This window comes from Sus scrofa, chromosome 2 (genome assembly GCF_000003025.6).
Source record: "Sus scrofa isolate TJ Tabasco breed Duroc chromosome 2, Sscrofa11.1, whole genome shotgun sequence".
In the NCBI taxonomy this organism is placed as follows: Eukaryota; Metazoa; Chordata; class Mammalia; order Artiodactyla; family Suidae; genus Sus; species Sus scrofa.
The window spans coordinates 84,533,617-84,550,019 of NC_010444.4; the positions used below are offsets into that span (position 1 = coordinate 84,533,617).

At 40.1% G+C, this 16,403-nt stretch overlaps 1 protein-coding gene across 1 annotated transcript in view; it reads right to left on the reverse strand.

Annotated features, from left to right (window-relative positions):
- Positions 1-4,402, reverse strand: part of COL4A3BP (collagen type IV alpha 3 binding protein) — a 127,594-nt gene extending 123,192 nt beyond the window's left edge. The window contains 2 exon segments of the mRNA XM_021084454.1: positions 3,658-4,069; positions 4,302-4,402. Coding sequence (XP_020940113.1) covers positions 3,658-4,069; positions 4,302-4,387 — 498 coding nt within the window. The 5' untranslated portion in view covers positions 4,388-4,402.

The following is a 16,403-nucleotide window of genomic DNA, read 5'->3' on the forward strand; positions in this document are numbered from 1 at the left end:
TGTGGCTTGGATCTGATGTGCTGTGGCTGTGGCGAAGGCCGGTAACTGTAGCTCTGATTGGACCCCTAGCCCGGGAACCTCCATAGGCCTCGGGTGTGCCCTAAAAATAAAATAAATAAATAAATAAAATGCAATGAACACTGGGGTGCATACATCTTAAAAAAAAAAAAAGATTTTAAACAAGAATATACTTAGAACAGGTACTTAGTATTTCCTCAGTTGGGAGCAGAGTTATGCAAACCTAATAAAGCTAAGAAATCCAGAGTTCACTAAGAACAGACCTCTTCCAAAGTGAAGGGGCCTCAGCAATTGTATGCCCATAATTTTACATTATTTTCTTACAGAAGACCTAATAAATTGCATAAGCTTTAAGACCCCTTACTCAGAAAATGTTAACTCCTGTCCACAGCTAGAAAGCAGATTTCTGCCCTTTCTTTACCTTTTTCTTTTGCCTTTTTAGGGCCCACCTGCAGCATGTGGAGGCTCCAGGCTAGGGGTCAAATCAGAGCTACAGCCATAGCAATGTGGGATCAGAGCTTCATCTGCAACCTACACTACAGCTCATGGCAACGCTGGATCCTTAACCGACTGAGCAAGGCCAGGGACCGAACCTGCAACCTCACAGGTGTCCTCGTGGATGCTAGTCAGGTTCGTTAACCACTGAGCCATGACGGGAACTCTCCTTTCTTTACCTTAATAACATTTCCTCACTCTTCCCCATTTAACAGAGACAAAGCAATATGTAGACACTGTGGGAGAATCAAAGATTCCTATTTTCAACAGCCCAGTAAGCACAGATTCAAGAGGAGAAGAAACACATTTAGAATAAGAGTCAGAAGCAACTTATAAATAAAATGCTATAGGAATTCAAGGGAAGGAGCTCTGGAAAGGTTGGTGAATTTAAAAAGGCTTCATAGAAAGAGTATTTGAGATGGACTCCATAGAGATGGACAGAATTTCAGCCAACTATTACGTGTGTGGAGAAAAAGATAAGGTAAAGAAAGGGTAAAAAGGAAGTTCCCGCTGTGGTACCCTGGGTTAAGGATTCCATGCTGGCATTTGATCCCTGGCCTGGGAACTTCTATATGCCGCTGGTATGGGCATAAAAAAATTAAGAAAAAGAAAAGAAAGAGAAGGTAAAAAGGATGGAGGGATTTCAGAAGAAACTGGATGAGATTTATTTTATCCAGGCTTAGGTGCTCTCAAGTTCTACCACGGCATGAATCTTTTACCATCCACAATCCATCCTGGTATTTGTTATAACCACCTAGAATTAATGCCTACCTGTATTTTTGGAACCTATGCACCTAAGAAGTGAGTCTGCAGAAAATACGCTTCATAAAAAACAAAAACACTTAAGGCTAGTACACTTATAATAATTAAAGTCTGTCTCACCACCACCATTCCAAAAATCACTCTATTTGGAGAGAGAGGAGACAAAATGAGTTGGTATTGGGACTTAACTACATTACTCAACAGAAGGAAAAGACCAGGAGTTTCCGCCGTGGCGCAGTGGTTAACGAATCTGACGAGGAACCATGAGGTTGTGGGTTTGATCTCTGCCCTTGCTCAGTGGGTTAAGGATCCGGCGTTGCCCTGAGCTGTGGTGTAGGTTGCAGACCCCGCTGGGATCCTGCATTGCTGTGGCTCTGGCGTAGGCTGGCGGCTACAGCTTTGATTAGACCCCTAGCCTAGGAACCTCCATATGCCACGGGTGCGGCCCAAGAAATAGCAAAAAGACAAAAAAAAAAAAAAAAAAAAAGAGGGAAAAGACCAGATACTGAGTTCTCTTGTTTAAATTACCCGGGAATACAAAGGGTCAAGACATATATGTACTTTAAATTTTAAAACATGCATTCAATATAAAATATTCTTGCTTAAAAAGCTTCCCAAAAAGCATTATATGTAAGCATAAATTGTTAAATTTCAGGTAAATTTCCTGTTAATAAGAATACCCAAAGCTACACTCTTATTGAGCCCATGTATGCAGCAACCCTGAAGTTATTTACCTACCAAAGAAGTGGCCCAATACTCTACTTCTACTCACTTAAATATCAAGGAGATAGTATACACCTACTACACTGCTCTGCATACAAAGATACCCAGATAAAATGCATACCCAGAGCACTGGTCACTCCAATCCCCCTGTCCCCAAAAGAGTAATGCTTCAATAGTTCAAAAGCACAGCTTGTTTTGTAATATACTTAACATCACCACAATACTAATTTGGAAGTCTGCTTCTCATATAATGAGAAAAAGTGATGAAATTACCAGAATCACTGAGAAGCCAAGAGCCCATTTCATAACAATTCCTAAGGAAAATGTATACCTAGTACACAATGTGTTCAATAGATTCCTAAATTACAAGATACACTTAATCTCAACAAACTTAAAGGAGCTTCACTTTACTGAAAACTTTTCACTGAGAATCCAATAATGATTGCACTATCAACACACACTGTAATCACTTGCAAGCCTTAGTTCTGATATGCCTTTCTTAGGTCCTATCTCAGCCTTCTAAAGACAATACAAGAGCCTAATAAGAAACAATTCCATAAACAATGTCCAAATGCTTAGCCAAAGTGTGTATACTGGAAGCAGGGTGATTTCTTAATAGCTAGTGGCTGCACATGACCTAGTATCTTATGACCAAGCTTGCTGAAAGACCAGACCCCGCTCCCCTTCTCCAAGTTAACTGCTAGCTCGGGCCATTTCTAAAAGTTTAACAGGAAGAGAGAAGGAAGTAAAGGCAATGTGGATCTTCTCACAGTAAAAACTTGAAAAAATAAAATAAAAACCAAACAACAAACCCCAAAGGACCTCATCCATTTTAACTAATTAGCTTTCAAATCCTACAACTACCTGCTTTGCAAAAATTCTGAAAAACAGGTTTTAAAAAAAGCAGGAAAAGATAGATGTCTTTACCTTATTCTGGCCCACTGACCAAGAATATTTCACTATTAAATAATGCTCTTCTTCCTGGACTAAAAGTTGGTCTCCATCCTGACATGTTTCAAGTTACTATGAATATTTCTATCACCTGCCGATTCAATAGCTCTTCTCTGAACTGGGATAAAGGGTGAAGGGAAAAGTTCAAGAGTCCTCCTCACTGAGATCTCTCACATTTAACCTGGCACGGTTTACCACCTCAGATTTCAGCACCAAGCCGAGTTGTTCCGTCTTCCGTCTAAACAGCCGCGTCTGCAGAAACCCCCCAAGCCTACTCTGCTTGACATCTCCTGACTAACCTCGTATAAAAGGTCTCATCTGCATCGTTCTCGTATCCAGTCCTTCGGACACCGCTGTTGCCCAACCCGAATTCCCATATGCGGGACAGCTGCCACCCTGGGTCCAAGTCACCGTGCGCATCCCGCTCCCAAACGGGATCCGGGATTGGGACACGTTTTCCCCGGTCCTAGGCCGCCAAGCTCCGGGGCAGGAGAGGAAGACAGTCCCCTTCTGCCCTCACCCCCACCCCCACCCCAACCCTGGCCCGGGCACTCCTGCCGCAGTACTCGGCTCCACACCCCTACACATTCCGCAGCCCCCGCCCCGGGACTGTCCGTGCCTCCCGCCCAGCCCCACCCCATGCCCTCAGCCGCTCGCCTCGCGGCAGGTGAGTTCAGGCTGAGGGCCCTGGGCCCGCGGGTTGCTCACCTTGCTAAGGACCCCGCAGCGCTCCACAGGCGGCCCGGACTCCGTCTCCGGATCCTCCTCCGAGCCCGAGGAGTTCCAGCTCTGGTTATCCGACATGGAGGCGCGACAGTGGAGCAGGAGACCGGCCCCCGCTCCCCGAGCTGTGCCAGAGGAGGCGCCCAGTCCCCGAGGTGAGGGGTTAGGGGATATCGAAAGAAAGAGTGCCCGCTCCGGTGCAGGAGGGAGCTGGAGAAGGGATGAAGTCCGCCCGCCGCGCCGCCGCAGCCGCCGCGCCTGACACCGAGCGGACCGGGGAAGGAGGACAAGCGGCGAAGGAAGCCTGCCCTTCCAGCCGTCAGCCGCTGCCGCCGTCGCCGTGACCCCTGCGCTGCGCCCGGCGCCGCCACCCGAACTCAACCCTCGGGATGCCAACCTCAGGGAAAGGAAAAGGGTAGGAAGAGGGAAGAGAAAAATCCAGCTGCAAGAGACCCGGGTCTCTCACACCTCCGCTACCGCCGCCATCTTCCTGCCTGGCCCACTATTTACTCTCCCCTCCCCTCTCCCCTCCCCTTCGTCCTCCCATTCTCCCCCCTGCTCCCCGCCCAGTCCCCCTCCCAACGTCTGACGCGACACGCCGAAGCTTGGAGTCCCCTCCCGCAACCTACCTCTGGTCCTCCCGGGTGACGCTGGGTAGATAAGTAGGAGGAGCGGAGAAAGGAGAAGGAGGGACGGGGAGGCCGCTGTGCTGCATTCTGGGAAGGACGCTGCTCTGTCCACCGCACAGCCTCCTGGGAGTTGTAGTCGCGGTCCTGAGGCAACTGGTGAGTGATCCACGCCGGGAAACCTTGTCGCCTTGGGGACGGTTACGGGAGGGTGGGCTTCGCTTGACAGTTGCGTGACCGATCCCCCTCGGCCGTGCTTGTGTCTCAGTCTAGCGTGTTTATGACGAACCCACCGGGCTTGCGTGCCTGGACGTGAGATAATTCTCTGCTGAGGGTGCCCGGGCCTGCCCTCCCTGGCGGCCTCCCGAAGGTCCGGAAGCATCTTGCCGCTTGCCCGGGCAGAGGTCTACCCGGCGCTTCCGCCTCAACCGCGGGCCTGGGGATTGCGACCTCTCTAATGACAGCGGCGTTTCTTTCCGTCAAACCACCTCTGCAAATTTCCAAGGTCTTCATCTCGCTCATTAGAAATTAAACTTCGCAGAACATTTCCCACTTTCGAAGGAAAAATTCTTAGACCCTGCTCACCAGAGCAAGAACTTCTCATTGCTAATTTTGCAGAGTTTGTATTGTGGAAAGTAATTCCGAAGATGTCAAAGGATAAATGACGTTGACGAGTTTTTAAAGTAAAATAAGATGAGAGCCTGGAGTTTTCTCTTAGTTGTTAATGTGTCTCCCTGAGACCCAGGTTAAAAATCAATCTGTATTGACCTACCTCTCTGAAAGATAGGAGAGGTTGGAATAGAAAGTTTCTTGTATAACAAAAACCAAAGTGTAGTAATCTTATTGAATAAGGGATTCCACAACAGAAGCCTGGCTTTAATCTTAAGACTAGAACTGACTTAGTAGAAAGCCCAATAGAAGAGCTAACAGATCTTGTTTAGTTTTTTTTTTTTTTCCTGCATACTTTAAAAGGATGACTTTTATGGAGACATCTTTAACTTTGTGGCTTAAATTATTTCAGCTCGTGTGCTACTTTTCCATCTTGTCAATTTCCTAGTAATTGCCAACAGTAATATTCCTTATTAAACCTGAGAAAGAATATCTGCTCACTGCAGGTGACAGCAGATAGAGGTGAAATTTTGAGTGCAGGGAAAAAGGCATAGAGACCACAAAGAGTTCTGGTAGCCATAGAGTTCAACTTAACTGGGATCTTCAGGAAAAACAGAATGATGGAAAAGTGCCTCTGAGAAGTACCAATGCTATGTTTCATTTTCCTAAACTGACACCTACAGATGCTGAATCTGTTGTAAATCAGTTACAAATCATTTTTCCATTCTGGAATCAAGTGACAGTGTACAATTGAAAGCCATTCAGATGAATAAAACCTTGAGATAAAGCTTTTGAAAATACTTTGTCAATGTGTTAATTAAAACACAATCCCTATTTTGTCATTCAAAAGAGAAAAAAGAAGAAAAAAACCCACTTAGCACAATTTTCCTCAGTATTGAATTCCTAAATTATACCTTTAGAATGTTGAATACTGTGGCAATTAAGTTTTGCATTGCCTTTTGATTATCTAATATATCATTGACTTCCTCTGATTCTTTTCAGATTTAGGTTTTAAAATTTCATTAGTCTTAAGTGAATGATTGTGAATTGTTGAGAAATCCACTTCATAATACGATTTAGAATCATGGGAGCATAGTATACATTTATTTTTAATTATATTTTATGCATTTCTAAATTATGTGGTTGTAACCACCAGCATTTACATCACCAAGGTGCCCACTTAATCAGTAGGAAATTGTTTCATTGTATTTAGAATTAATATGAGATAAACTGCCTTTTTAGAAAAGGTTTTGCACATTGTCTCTCTATACTTAAAAAACTACTTTTAAAATGTTTTTAAATACAGACGGATTTTTACATACTGATTAGAGTACCACATTAGAGGTTGGGATTCACTTCATTTCTGTTAATGGGAAGAAATTACAATGCAAGAATAAAATACATGAGCTTTCTTTTTATTCTATGGTGAGGGTGATGGCTTCTAAATTTTCTCTCTCTTACTTAGATCCTTCCCCAGCTTTCTTTTAAATGTTCTTTATTTTCTCTTTTGTAGTTGTTTTTTTTTTTTTTTTTTCAACTTTCAGAACTTGAATCCACCTCTGATTTATTTTTGTATAATCTATTCTTACCCTTATCTTTACAGGATATGTCAAATCTCCATATTCCTAGGTCTGTTTCTGGACTCATTTTTTTTTTTTTCTTTTTTTTTGCTTCAGGACTGCACCCATGGCATTTGGATGTTCCCAGACTAGGGGTTGAATCCAAGGTTCAGCTGCCCACCACAGCCACAGCAACATGAGATATGAACTGCATCTTTAGCCTACACCACAGCTCACGGCAACACCAGATCCTTAACCTACTGAGCAAGGCCAGGCAGGGATCGAACCTGAATCCTCATGGATCCTAGTCAGGTTTAACCACCGAGCCACAAAGGGAACTCCTCCATTCTATTTTAATGATCTATTTGTCTATACCTATGCTAATGCCATATTGTTTTAATATTTAACTTTATGCTGTTTTCATATATATAATAGCAAAACTCTCCTGATATTTTTTCTTTCTTTTTTTGTGGGGGAGGGAGGCTGCACTGGTGGCATATGGAAATTCCTAGGCTGGGGGTCCAATCGGAGCTACAGCTGCCCACCTAGGCCACTGCCACAGCAATGCCAGATCCGAGCCATGTCTGCAGCCTACACCACACCTCATGGCAATGCCAAAGTGAGGCCAGGGATCGAATCCGCATCCTCACGGATACTAGTCAAGCTCATTACTGCTGAGCCACAGTGGGAACTTCCCTGATATTTTTTTCATTTGGATAGTTTTGTTATATCTTCTTTTCCAGATGAATTTTAGAATACCTTGTCAAATTGCATGAAATATTCTTTTGGAATTTGGATTGAGAATGCATTTAATTTTTGAGGAAAATTACATCTATACAGTATTAAGTCTTAGCCTTGGTCAAGCACTTTACATACCTGATCTAAATTATTCTTTGAAAACCAAATAAGGTGAGCATTGTTTTAGTGTCAAATAACTACTGAGTGTCAAGATTAGTCACAGATCTATCTGGTTTTAAAGATAATACCTTTTTCTTTGCTTTGGAATACCTCTAAAAATGGGAACAATTGGGTGAATACTCAGAACGACTGTGCTCTGAATTTAGCTAATCATTTTGAATATCTTTCATTTACCTAGATCTCACATCTATGCTGTCTTATTTAACACCGATATAGGATTTATTGTTACTGTTCTATTTCTATTATTATTTCTACTTCTGGTATTTCACATGAAGTCACTGAACCCAGAGAAGTTAACTAACTTTCCAAAGGTCATACAGCAGTAAAGAGCATAGTTGCAGTTTGACCCCAACTATCCTGATTGTACTGTTCATTCTTACCCCACTAGAGTTCTTCAGTTCCTCTTCTGCCTCTCCTCTTCCATCTCACCTCATTCTCCCACTTTTTTTCTCCACTAAATACCAATCCCAAAACCTTTGTCCCTGCCTTCTACTCCCACTGCAGTGATACAGAAGCCAAAAACCCAGAGGTGTTGAAACTGAGAATTTTGCAATTTTACTGATCAACAGCTAAAGGCACGGGAGGAAATATTTCTTCTTTATGCTAGAACTATAGCAAGAGAGGATGTCCCAAGTTGAAACTGAAGACATGGTCTAATTTTTTTAAATGATGCTCTAAAGAGCCTTCATTAGTCAACATAGGCTGCTGTAACAAAATACCACAGACTGGGTGGCTTTGGTCCCTCCTCCTCTTCTTATAAGAACACCAGTCCTATTGTATTAGGGTCCCACCCTTATGGCCTTGCTTAATTACCTCCTTATAGACCCTCCAAGTACAGTCACATTGACAGATTCAAATATGCATTTGAGGGGAACACAGTTTAGTCTATAACAGACCTTAAAGTTTCTTCATTCCTACAGTATTATGGTAAAGATGCAGTTTAAGTTAAATAGTCTTTTTTAGCTAACCTAAGAATTTAATTGCTCTTTATAATCATTATAACGCTGATCTCAACTGAAACATATCAGTTAAAAATCGGGCATTTACATAAGAAACATTACTTTGCAAACTCAGAGATGCTAACCTAAGAAATGGAGGTAGATCTGTAAATAGCAAGTCTAAAAACCAGAGTAAAAATGAACAAAATACAGCATGTGAATAATACAACTTAAATTTTTTTGGCCCTATTTTAACATTTTAAGGGTTATCTGGGTGGCAAAATTATGTTCCTCTTGAATTTTCTTCTTTGTACCATTTTGTATGAAAAAAAGTATACTCATGTGAGTATGTATGTACATATATACATGTATCACTTTTTTTTTTCTTTTTTTGGTCTTTTTAGGGCCACATTAGCACATGTGGAGGATCCCAGGCTAGGGGTCAGATCAGAGCTGTAGCTGCCAGCCTATACCCCAGCCACAGCAACTCGGGATCCAAGCCATGTCTACAACCTACGCTATAATATTGCTCACGGCAACGCTGGATCCTTAATGTACTGAGCAAGGCCAGGGGTCAAACTTACGTCCTCATGGATGCTAGTCAGATTCATTTCCTCTGAGACATGATGGGAACTCCCGTATCACTTTTTTGATAGAAGAAAATAATTATAAATGATATAGATTAAACATTAGTTAATCTCTTTACAGTCTTGTAAATTAATTTTTCACTTAAAAAATTTAATGTTCATTTTTCCATACATTTTCCTCTTTACTCAAGAAAATTGATGATTACAGCATTTCTTAAAAATGCCTCATCACTATCTTCAGAGTTATTTTCCCTATGGTGCAGACACCTATTCTTCACATTTTGATGCATAGATAATGATAATTATGTCACAACTACTGTCTCACTGACAAGGATTATATGAAGCATTCCAATTTTAGAAATGTTAAAGTATAGAAAATAATGTGTGTTTTTGAAGCAGTGAGATATTGTACAGTCGGCCCTCCCTACCTCTAATTCTGTATCCACACATTCAACCAACCTCAGGCCAAAAATAAGCAGGAAAAAATATACAGCAAGTTCCAAAAAGCAAAAGTTGAATTTGCTGCCTACTGTCAACTATTTATATAGCACTTACATTGTATAGGTATTATAAGCAGCCTAGAGATGATTTAAAGTATACAGGAGGCTGTACATAGGTTACATACAAATGCTGCCCCATTTTACATAAGGGTCCTGAGTATACATGAATTTTGGTATCCAGGCAGGGTCCTGTAGCCAATCCCCTGTGGATACTGGGCAAGGAGAGGACTATACTTGCTTTCTGAAGTATCCCCCTTTTTTTAACCTGTTTATAGTTTTCAGAATATAAACATATATATTATAGACAGTCCCCTAAAGTGATTCAACTTAAAAAAATTTTTTTTTTACTTTATTATGGTGTGAAAATAGTACACATTCACTAGAAACCATACTTTGAATTTTGAAATCTGATCTTTCCCCCGGTAGCAATATGCAGTATGATACTCTCTTGTGATGCTGGGCGGTAGCAGTGAACCATAGATCACAGTCAGCCATGTGATCATGAGGGTACACACCTTACAACCGTTCTGTACCCATACAGGTGTTCTGCTTTTCCCTTTCAATAACTGGTCAATAAATTACATGAGGTAGTCAACATTTTATTATAAAATAAGCTTTGTGTTAGATGATTTTGCCCAACTATATGCAATTGTAGGTGTTCTGAACATGTTCAAGGTAGGCTTGGCCAATCTATGGTGTTCAGTAGGTGTATTAGATACATCTTCTACTTAAGAGATTTTGAACTTATAGTGGGTTTATTGGTACATACCCCATCTTAAGTGTGAGGAAATCTGTGGAGGTGGAGGGACATGCTGTTTATTGTACAATTGTGATTTTAATTTAATAGTGTATTTCGACCATCTATTTAATAGCATTCTTTTTAATGACTGTGTGGAATTCCTCTTTTGATGGGCAATTGACATATTTTGTTTTTGTTATTACAAAAACACTCTAAGGAAACATTAACTTTATTTTTGTACATTTGTCTAGCTCTTTGGGTGACAGAGGGGAGTAAATTCCCAAGAATGGGCTGCTGAAATGGAGAATATGTATGTTTTATAGTGTGATACTTACTATCAAATTGTCCACAAAAGTTTGCATTAGTTTATACTGCCCAGTAGTGTGTCTAAGTACGCCCCTCACCCACTTGAGGACAAAAGATGGTGTTAGGATGGCACTTAAGCAAGCTCTTGGAAGGAGATGGTAGCAGGAGGTTACAATTTCAGAATGAACCACATTGGGAATAATCAGTTTATTTTGGTTGACTGACCAGTTGGATACCTTACTATTGTTGATTTTATTAAGGCTCTTTGACTGAGGAGGGCAGAAATATATTGAGTGTAGCTCAGATAAGAGAATACTATTGTAGAGATCTCCGAATCCTCATCTGGGCCTCTTATGTATTGGAAACTTGGAAAATGAGGGCTTGGTGTTTTTCTGTTCATCTCTGGGGTCTCATGGCATCTAATTATCTGTGTGTCCTTGTGTTCTCAATCTCAATTTCTTTGTCTCTTTCAAGCACTCAAATTGCATGTTGTCCAACTTGGTTTAACTACTTCTCATTTTCAGGCCCCTTTCAGTGTCTCTTAGTTTAGATTCTTTAAACAAACAAACAAACAAACAGGTAATTGGCCAGCCAGTGCTCTAATCAGCTTTTCCCCAAAGTATGGAATATAGGTCCACTTCTGTATTTTGTTGGGAGTGGGAGGCCAACTAGAAACAATAGGCATATCTAGTGTATATAATTTGCATTATAATGGATGATAAATGTTTAAATGGGTGTTTAGACTGCATATATTATTTTCTTCCACCAAAGCATGAATTTAAAAATTTTTTATCCCGGAGTTCCCATCGTGGCGCAGTGGTTAACGAATCCAACTAGGAACCATGAGGTTGCGGGTTCGGTCCCTGCCCTTGCTCAGTGGGTTAACGATCCGGCGTTGCCGTGAGCTGTGGTGTAGGTTGCAGACGCGGCTTGGATCCCGAGTTGCTGTGGCCCTGGCGTAGGCCGGTGGCTGCAGCTCCGATTCGACCCCTAGCCTGGGAACTTCCATATGCCGCGGGAGCGGCCCAAGAAATAGCAAAAAGACAAAATAAATAAATAAATAAATAAATAAATAAATAAATAAATAAAAATTTTTTATCCCTTTTTTTAAAACATTTTTCCTTTTTTTTCTTTTTTTCTTTTTCTTTTTTTGCTCTTTAGGGCCGCACTAGTAACATATGGAAGTTCCCAGAAAGGGTCAAATTGGAGCTGTAGCTACTGGCCTATGCCACAGCCACAGCAACGCAGAATCCAAGCCGAGTCTATGACCTACCTCACAGCTCACGGCAATGCCAGATCCTTAACCCACTGAGCAAGGCCAGGGATAACCCCTGCATCCTCATGGATGCTAGTCAGATTCATTAACATGCACAAGTTCCCAGGCCAGGGATTGAACCCGTGCCACAGCAGTAACCCTAGCCCCAGCAGTGACAGTACTAGATCCTTAACCCACCAAAAGCTACCAAGGAACACCATTCAAACCTTTTTCCAGTTTTAGTTCCTAGAATAGTGTTTAGCATGTAGAATACAGTATAATCAATTGATATATTTTACCTCATCTTTCAGTTAAAAATTAATTCAACAAGCATCAAATACGAAGATATTATGCTGATCACTGTGGGTGATTTTAAAATAATGGAAGGTTAACTAAAGAGAAGGGCTTTTGTGGGGGGGTCTGCATTCAAGGCGATTATAACAGAAAACAAGAAAGGTATACATGTAATTCTAAGAGTTGAACTAGTGCTTTGTAGGTAAAAGAAGGTAACTTTTACTCCTACTACCTGACAGTGATAAATCCTATTCTCTAATTCTATTATATAACCCTACTTCTATTGGATCTCTGTAGGCCCTTGCCCCAGGTCTTTTTAGTTAAAACAATGGTTATTTGGAAGATTAAAGAAAAAGGAATGTCCTTGTTTGCTAATTCGCTTTCAACCAAGTTATCATGTAAACTAATGTCTTGTCAAATTTAGAATTATTACAGTTGATAGATTGCTCTCTCTCTTTTTTTTGGCTTATAATTATGTGTGTGACATACAGCAGGTCCCCTAAATGAAGTTCAGAAATTTAAAAGATTTAAAAGCTCCTCTGCAGGCCTTTTCTAGTTTAGCTTGTATTATTTGCCCTTTTGAATGCTTGCTATTTATTTTTTCTTTTTTTTCTTTTTCCTGTTTTAACTACTGATCGATCATATTACCCTGCCCTGTCTGGCTTGGTGTTCCTATCAGGCCTATGAAAGAATCATATAGTTTCTGCCACTGTGGTGGTTCTTGCTGAGTTCAGAGTAAGTAAGCAGACAGTCCCAGGGTGTGAATCCTAGTAGCTTCATCCTAAATAACCATATGACTTTGCATGAATAGTAAATAAATGCTAACAATAAATTACATTAGTGTAACCAGTCTCTTTTTATTGCTATGTATGTACTAATTGTTGTAGTGTTATGTGCATTTGTAAAATGATACTTACATAGGTATATCAAAATGGATATTTATATGTAATGTGGTAATTGTGCCTGTGTCCATTTCTGATGATGTCAACACTAGTTTCAGAAATTTAAGGGGCTTCAAGAAACCTGCATGTATTCATCTTTTGTGACATACTCATTTTTTTGTGATATGTGTGCGAGTTTATTTTTAAAGAGGGATAGCATACAATCATGTGTAAAGTGAATGTAGGAATATTGAGGGGATTGCTCCTCTATGTATTAAACTTTTGAGTTAGTGAAAAAAAAAAAAAGGTTGTATTTTACCTACCTATAGTCAACATCTGGCATGCATATCTTCCAAAGTTATTTTCTGTTAGATTTTTACAGGTATATTCATATCCAGTGTAAGTAACCTAGGTGTACCAGTCTGTGGATTAACTTAATTAAGGGATCTATCAAGTTTTTTAAATAGTAGAACCAATTTTCTGGTTGCTGAGAGAAATATCAAAAGTTGGAGTTCCCATTGTGGCTCAGTGGTAATGAATCAGACTTGTATCCATGAGGATGCGGGTTCGATCTCTGGCCTCGCCCAGTGGGTTAAGGATCAGGCATTGCCGCGGCTGTGGTGTAGGCTGGCAGCTATAGCTCTGATTTGACCCCTAGCCTGGGAACTTCCATATGCCATATGCTCAGGGTGTGGCCCTAAAGAAAGAGAGGAAGGAAGGAAGACCAAAAGTGGATCATAAAATCTAGTTGGGAGTTCCTGTCGTGGTGCATTGGAAAGGAATCCAACTAGGAACTATGAGGTTGCAGGTTTGATCACTGGCCTTGCTCAGTGGCTTAAGGATCTGGCATTGCCTTGAGCTGTGGTGTAGGTCACAGCCACAGCTTGGATCTGATGTGGCCGGCAGCTGTAGCTCTGATTGGACCCCCTAGCCTGGGAACCTCCATATGCTGCAGGTGTGGCCCTAAAAAGCCAAAAAAAAAAAGGGAGCTTTGTTATTAATCTGACCAGTTCATGTGCATTCTTTATATATGAATGGTCTCCACAGTCAGATAGCTGTAGAATTTCTCTCTTTCTTTCACATGTTGGTACTATTTTCTTTCTCCTCATCTTTCCCCTTCCCCCTGCATTACTATTGTTTGTATGTGTTGTGCATTGTTACTATTTTTCCTCTTTTTTTGTTCCTTCTTAACTGTAGTAGTCATTGGCAGCAGTGATGGGAAAAGCAGAGGAAGTGAAAATAGTGAGTAAAATAAGCTGTAATAGAACCTTCATGGGATGCCTTCCATCTTGTTTTAACTGACTTATAGGACTAAGAAGAGATTATGTTATGCCTATTCTTAATTCTTACTTCAGTCCTTTTTCCCTCCTCAGGATCTCAAGAGCCCCTAATCTCACCATTTTTCTAGGCCCTGTGATTGCTCTTCATATCTTGGTTTCAAATGTGTGCTTGATGTCCTTTTCCTATATCTCAGTCTCATATTTTTATTTCCCTCAATTATGATTTTAAATGATTACCAACACTAAGTTAGGTTATTACTGTTATGGTGATGGATATTTAACTAGGCATGCCAATATTTACCTTTCTTACTTCCTTTTTCTTTGTTCTAAGTACACACACTCCATTTGGATTGAAAGACTCTTTTGTTATATTGACATCAGTTGTTACAATTATTGTTATTATTATTATGCTCATACTCCTAGGACTTATCTGTTATTCTGATCCTTAAGGTCGCTTTGCATGTATATCTTTGACTCTCTTATGTGTTGATATTTACCATTTAACTCTCCAAAGATGACTTATTTGGCAGGGGAGGTACTCATTGATACCCTTTTTTCCTCATTTATACCTTAATGCACTACATACAGCTACTTAGGAATATGTCACGTCTCATGAAAAGTTCTCACATTCAGCAGTAAGACAGTGATTTCAGAAACAAATTTCAGAGAGCATGTAGGCTACCCTTTTAATCCTATTTCCTCTTGTACAGAGGAGAGCCAAAACAGGCATGTTCCAAGCAGAAATAATCTATTTTACTGTTGAATAAAATTGAAATCATATTCCACTATGTTTTATTTATATCTATTTGGTTTTGTGGGATAAAAACTTGTCAGGGGTTGTTGGTATTTCATAGGTTTAACTGTAACAGTAAAAAAATCCTTTTGTCTAAAAAGTACATAGTGTACATCTATAGTAGAACAGGAATATGTGTCCTCTCTCTGCATTTATACACTTTCCTTTTGTTTTTCTTCCCAATGTTTAGTCTCTTTTAACCTCTTTTCCTATAATTTGAGAAATTCTTTTTTTACTCTGTTAAAGCCATACTATACAAAGCAATGTGGTATTCTTAAGTATTGGTAGAATCCTTTCGATACTTTGTAAATGAGTTTTGCTTCCTGTTTTTCTCCCCATCCCTTTCATTGTTTCACTTTTACTGTAATTTCAGATCCTCTTCTTTTTAGTCAAGTAAGCTGAAAAAAAAGTGTTGTGGAATATACATGTCGTTATGGTGATACAGTTTGTTAATACACAGTTTATCTCCATCTTCATTTAAAGTGTTTATTAAGACCCTGCTCTGTGATGACCCTGATTAGGGTGCTGTAAGAATGAGATGTATACCACATCTTTCATAGACTCATTATTTTCTGGCATACAGAAATACATGTCTAAAAGTACAGGCAATAATCCTAGACTATCTAGAAACATAGACAAAAACAAGCGTATAAACCAATTGGTATGTTTTTAACAGTTACATTATTATTAAAGACCAAGTAAAGCTTTAAAAGTACCCTTCAAATAGTAAGTGTTCAGTATATATGGGTGAATGGAATACCTTTAGTTGGTTGTTGATTGAAGGAAAGCTGTAGGAATTGCAATAAACAGGAGAGAGATCACTAGCACCGTGAAAATGAGACTAAAGAGCCAAATTCCATCATGGTTTTTTATAAGTTCATTTGTTAAGTCCCTATTCTATGTTAGACATTATTCTAGTTTTATTACATTTTGTGTTCACTTTTACAAAAATCCTGCAAGATGGACATCATCATTATTTTACATATAAAGAAATTAAAGTTTGAAGAAGTTAAATAAGTGGTCCAAGGTCCTAGCTAGTGAGTAGTCTAGCCCGAAGTTTTGAACCTCAGAGGCTTATACTATGTACTTTTAATACATATACAGTTGTCGCTTAGTATCTTCTAGGAGTTTGGTTCTAGGACCCCGAAGATACCAAAATCTATGAATGCTAAGGTCCCTACTATAATGGTGATAGTAGTATGGTTGGCCTGCCATATCTGCAGTTCTGCATTTACACATTCAGCCAACTGCGGATCCACTGATTGACTGAATCCCCGGATGTGGAAACCACAGATGTGGAGGGACAACTGTGGTTAGACAACAACAAAAACTATTATTATTATTAAACATTTAAGCATCTGTCAGAGCCATATTACTTTCGAGGTATGTTGCATAGGTTTTTTTGTGTTTTGTTTTGTTTTGTTTTTTTAGTTTGACAGTTTCCTT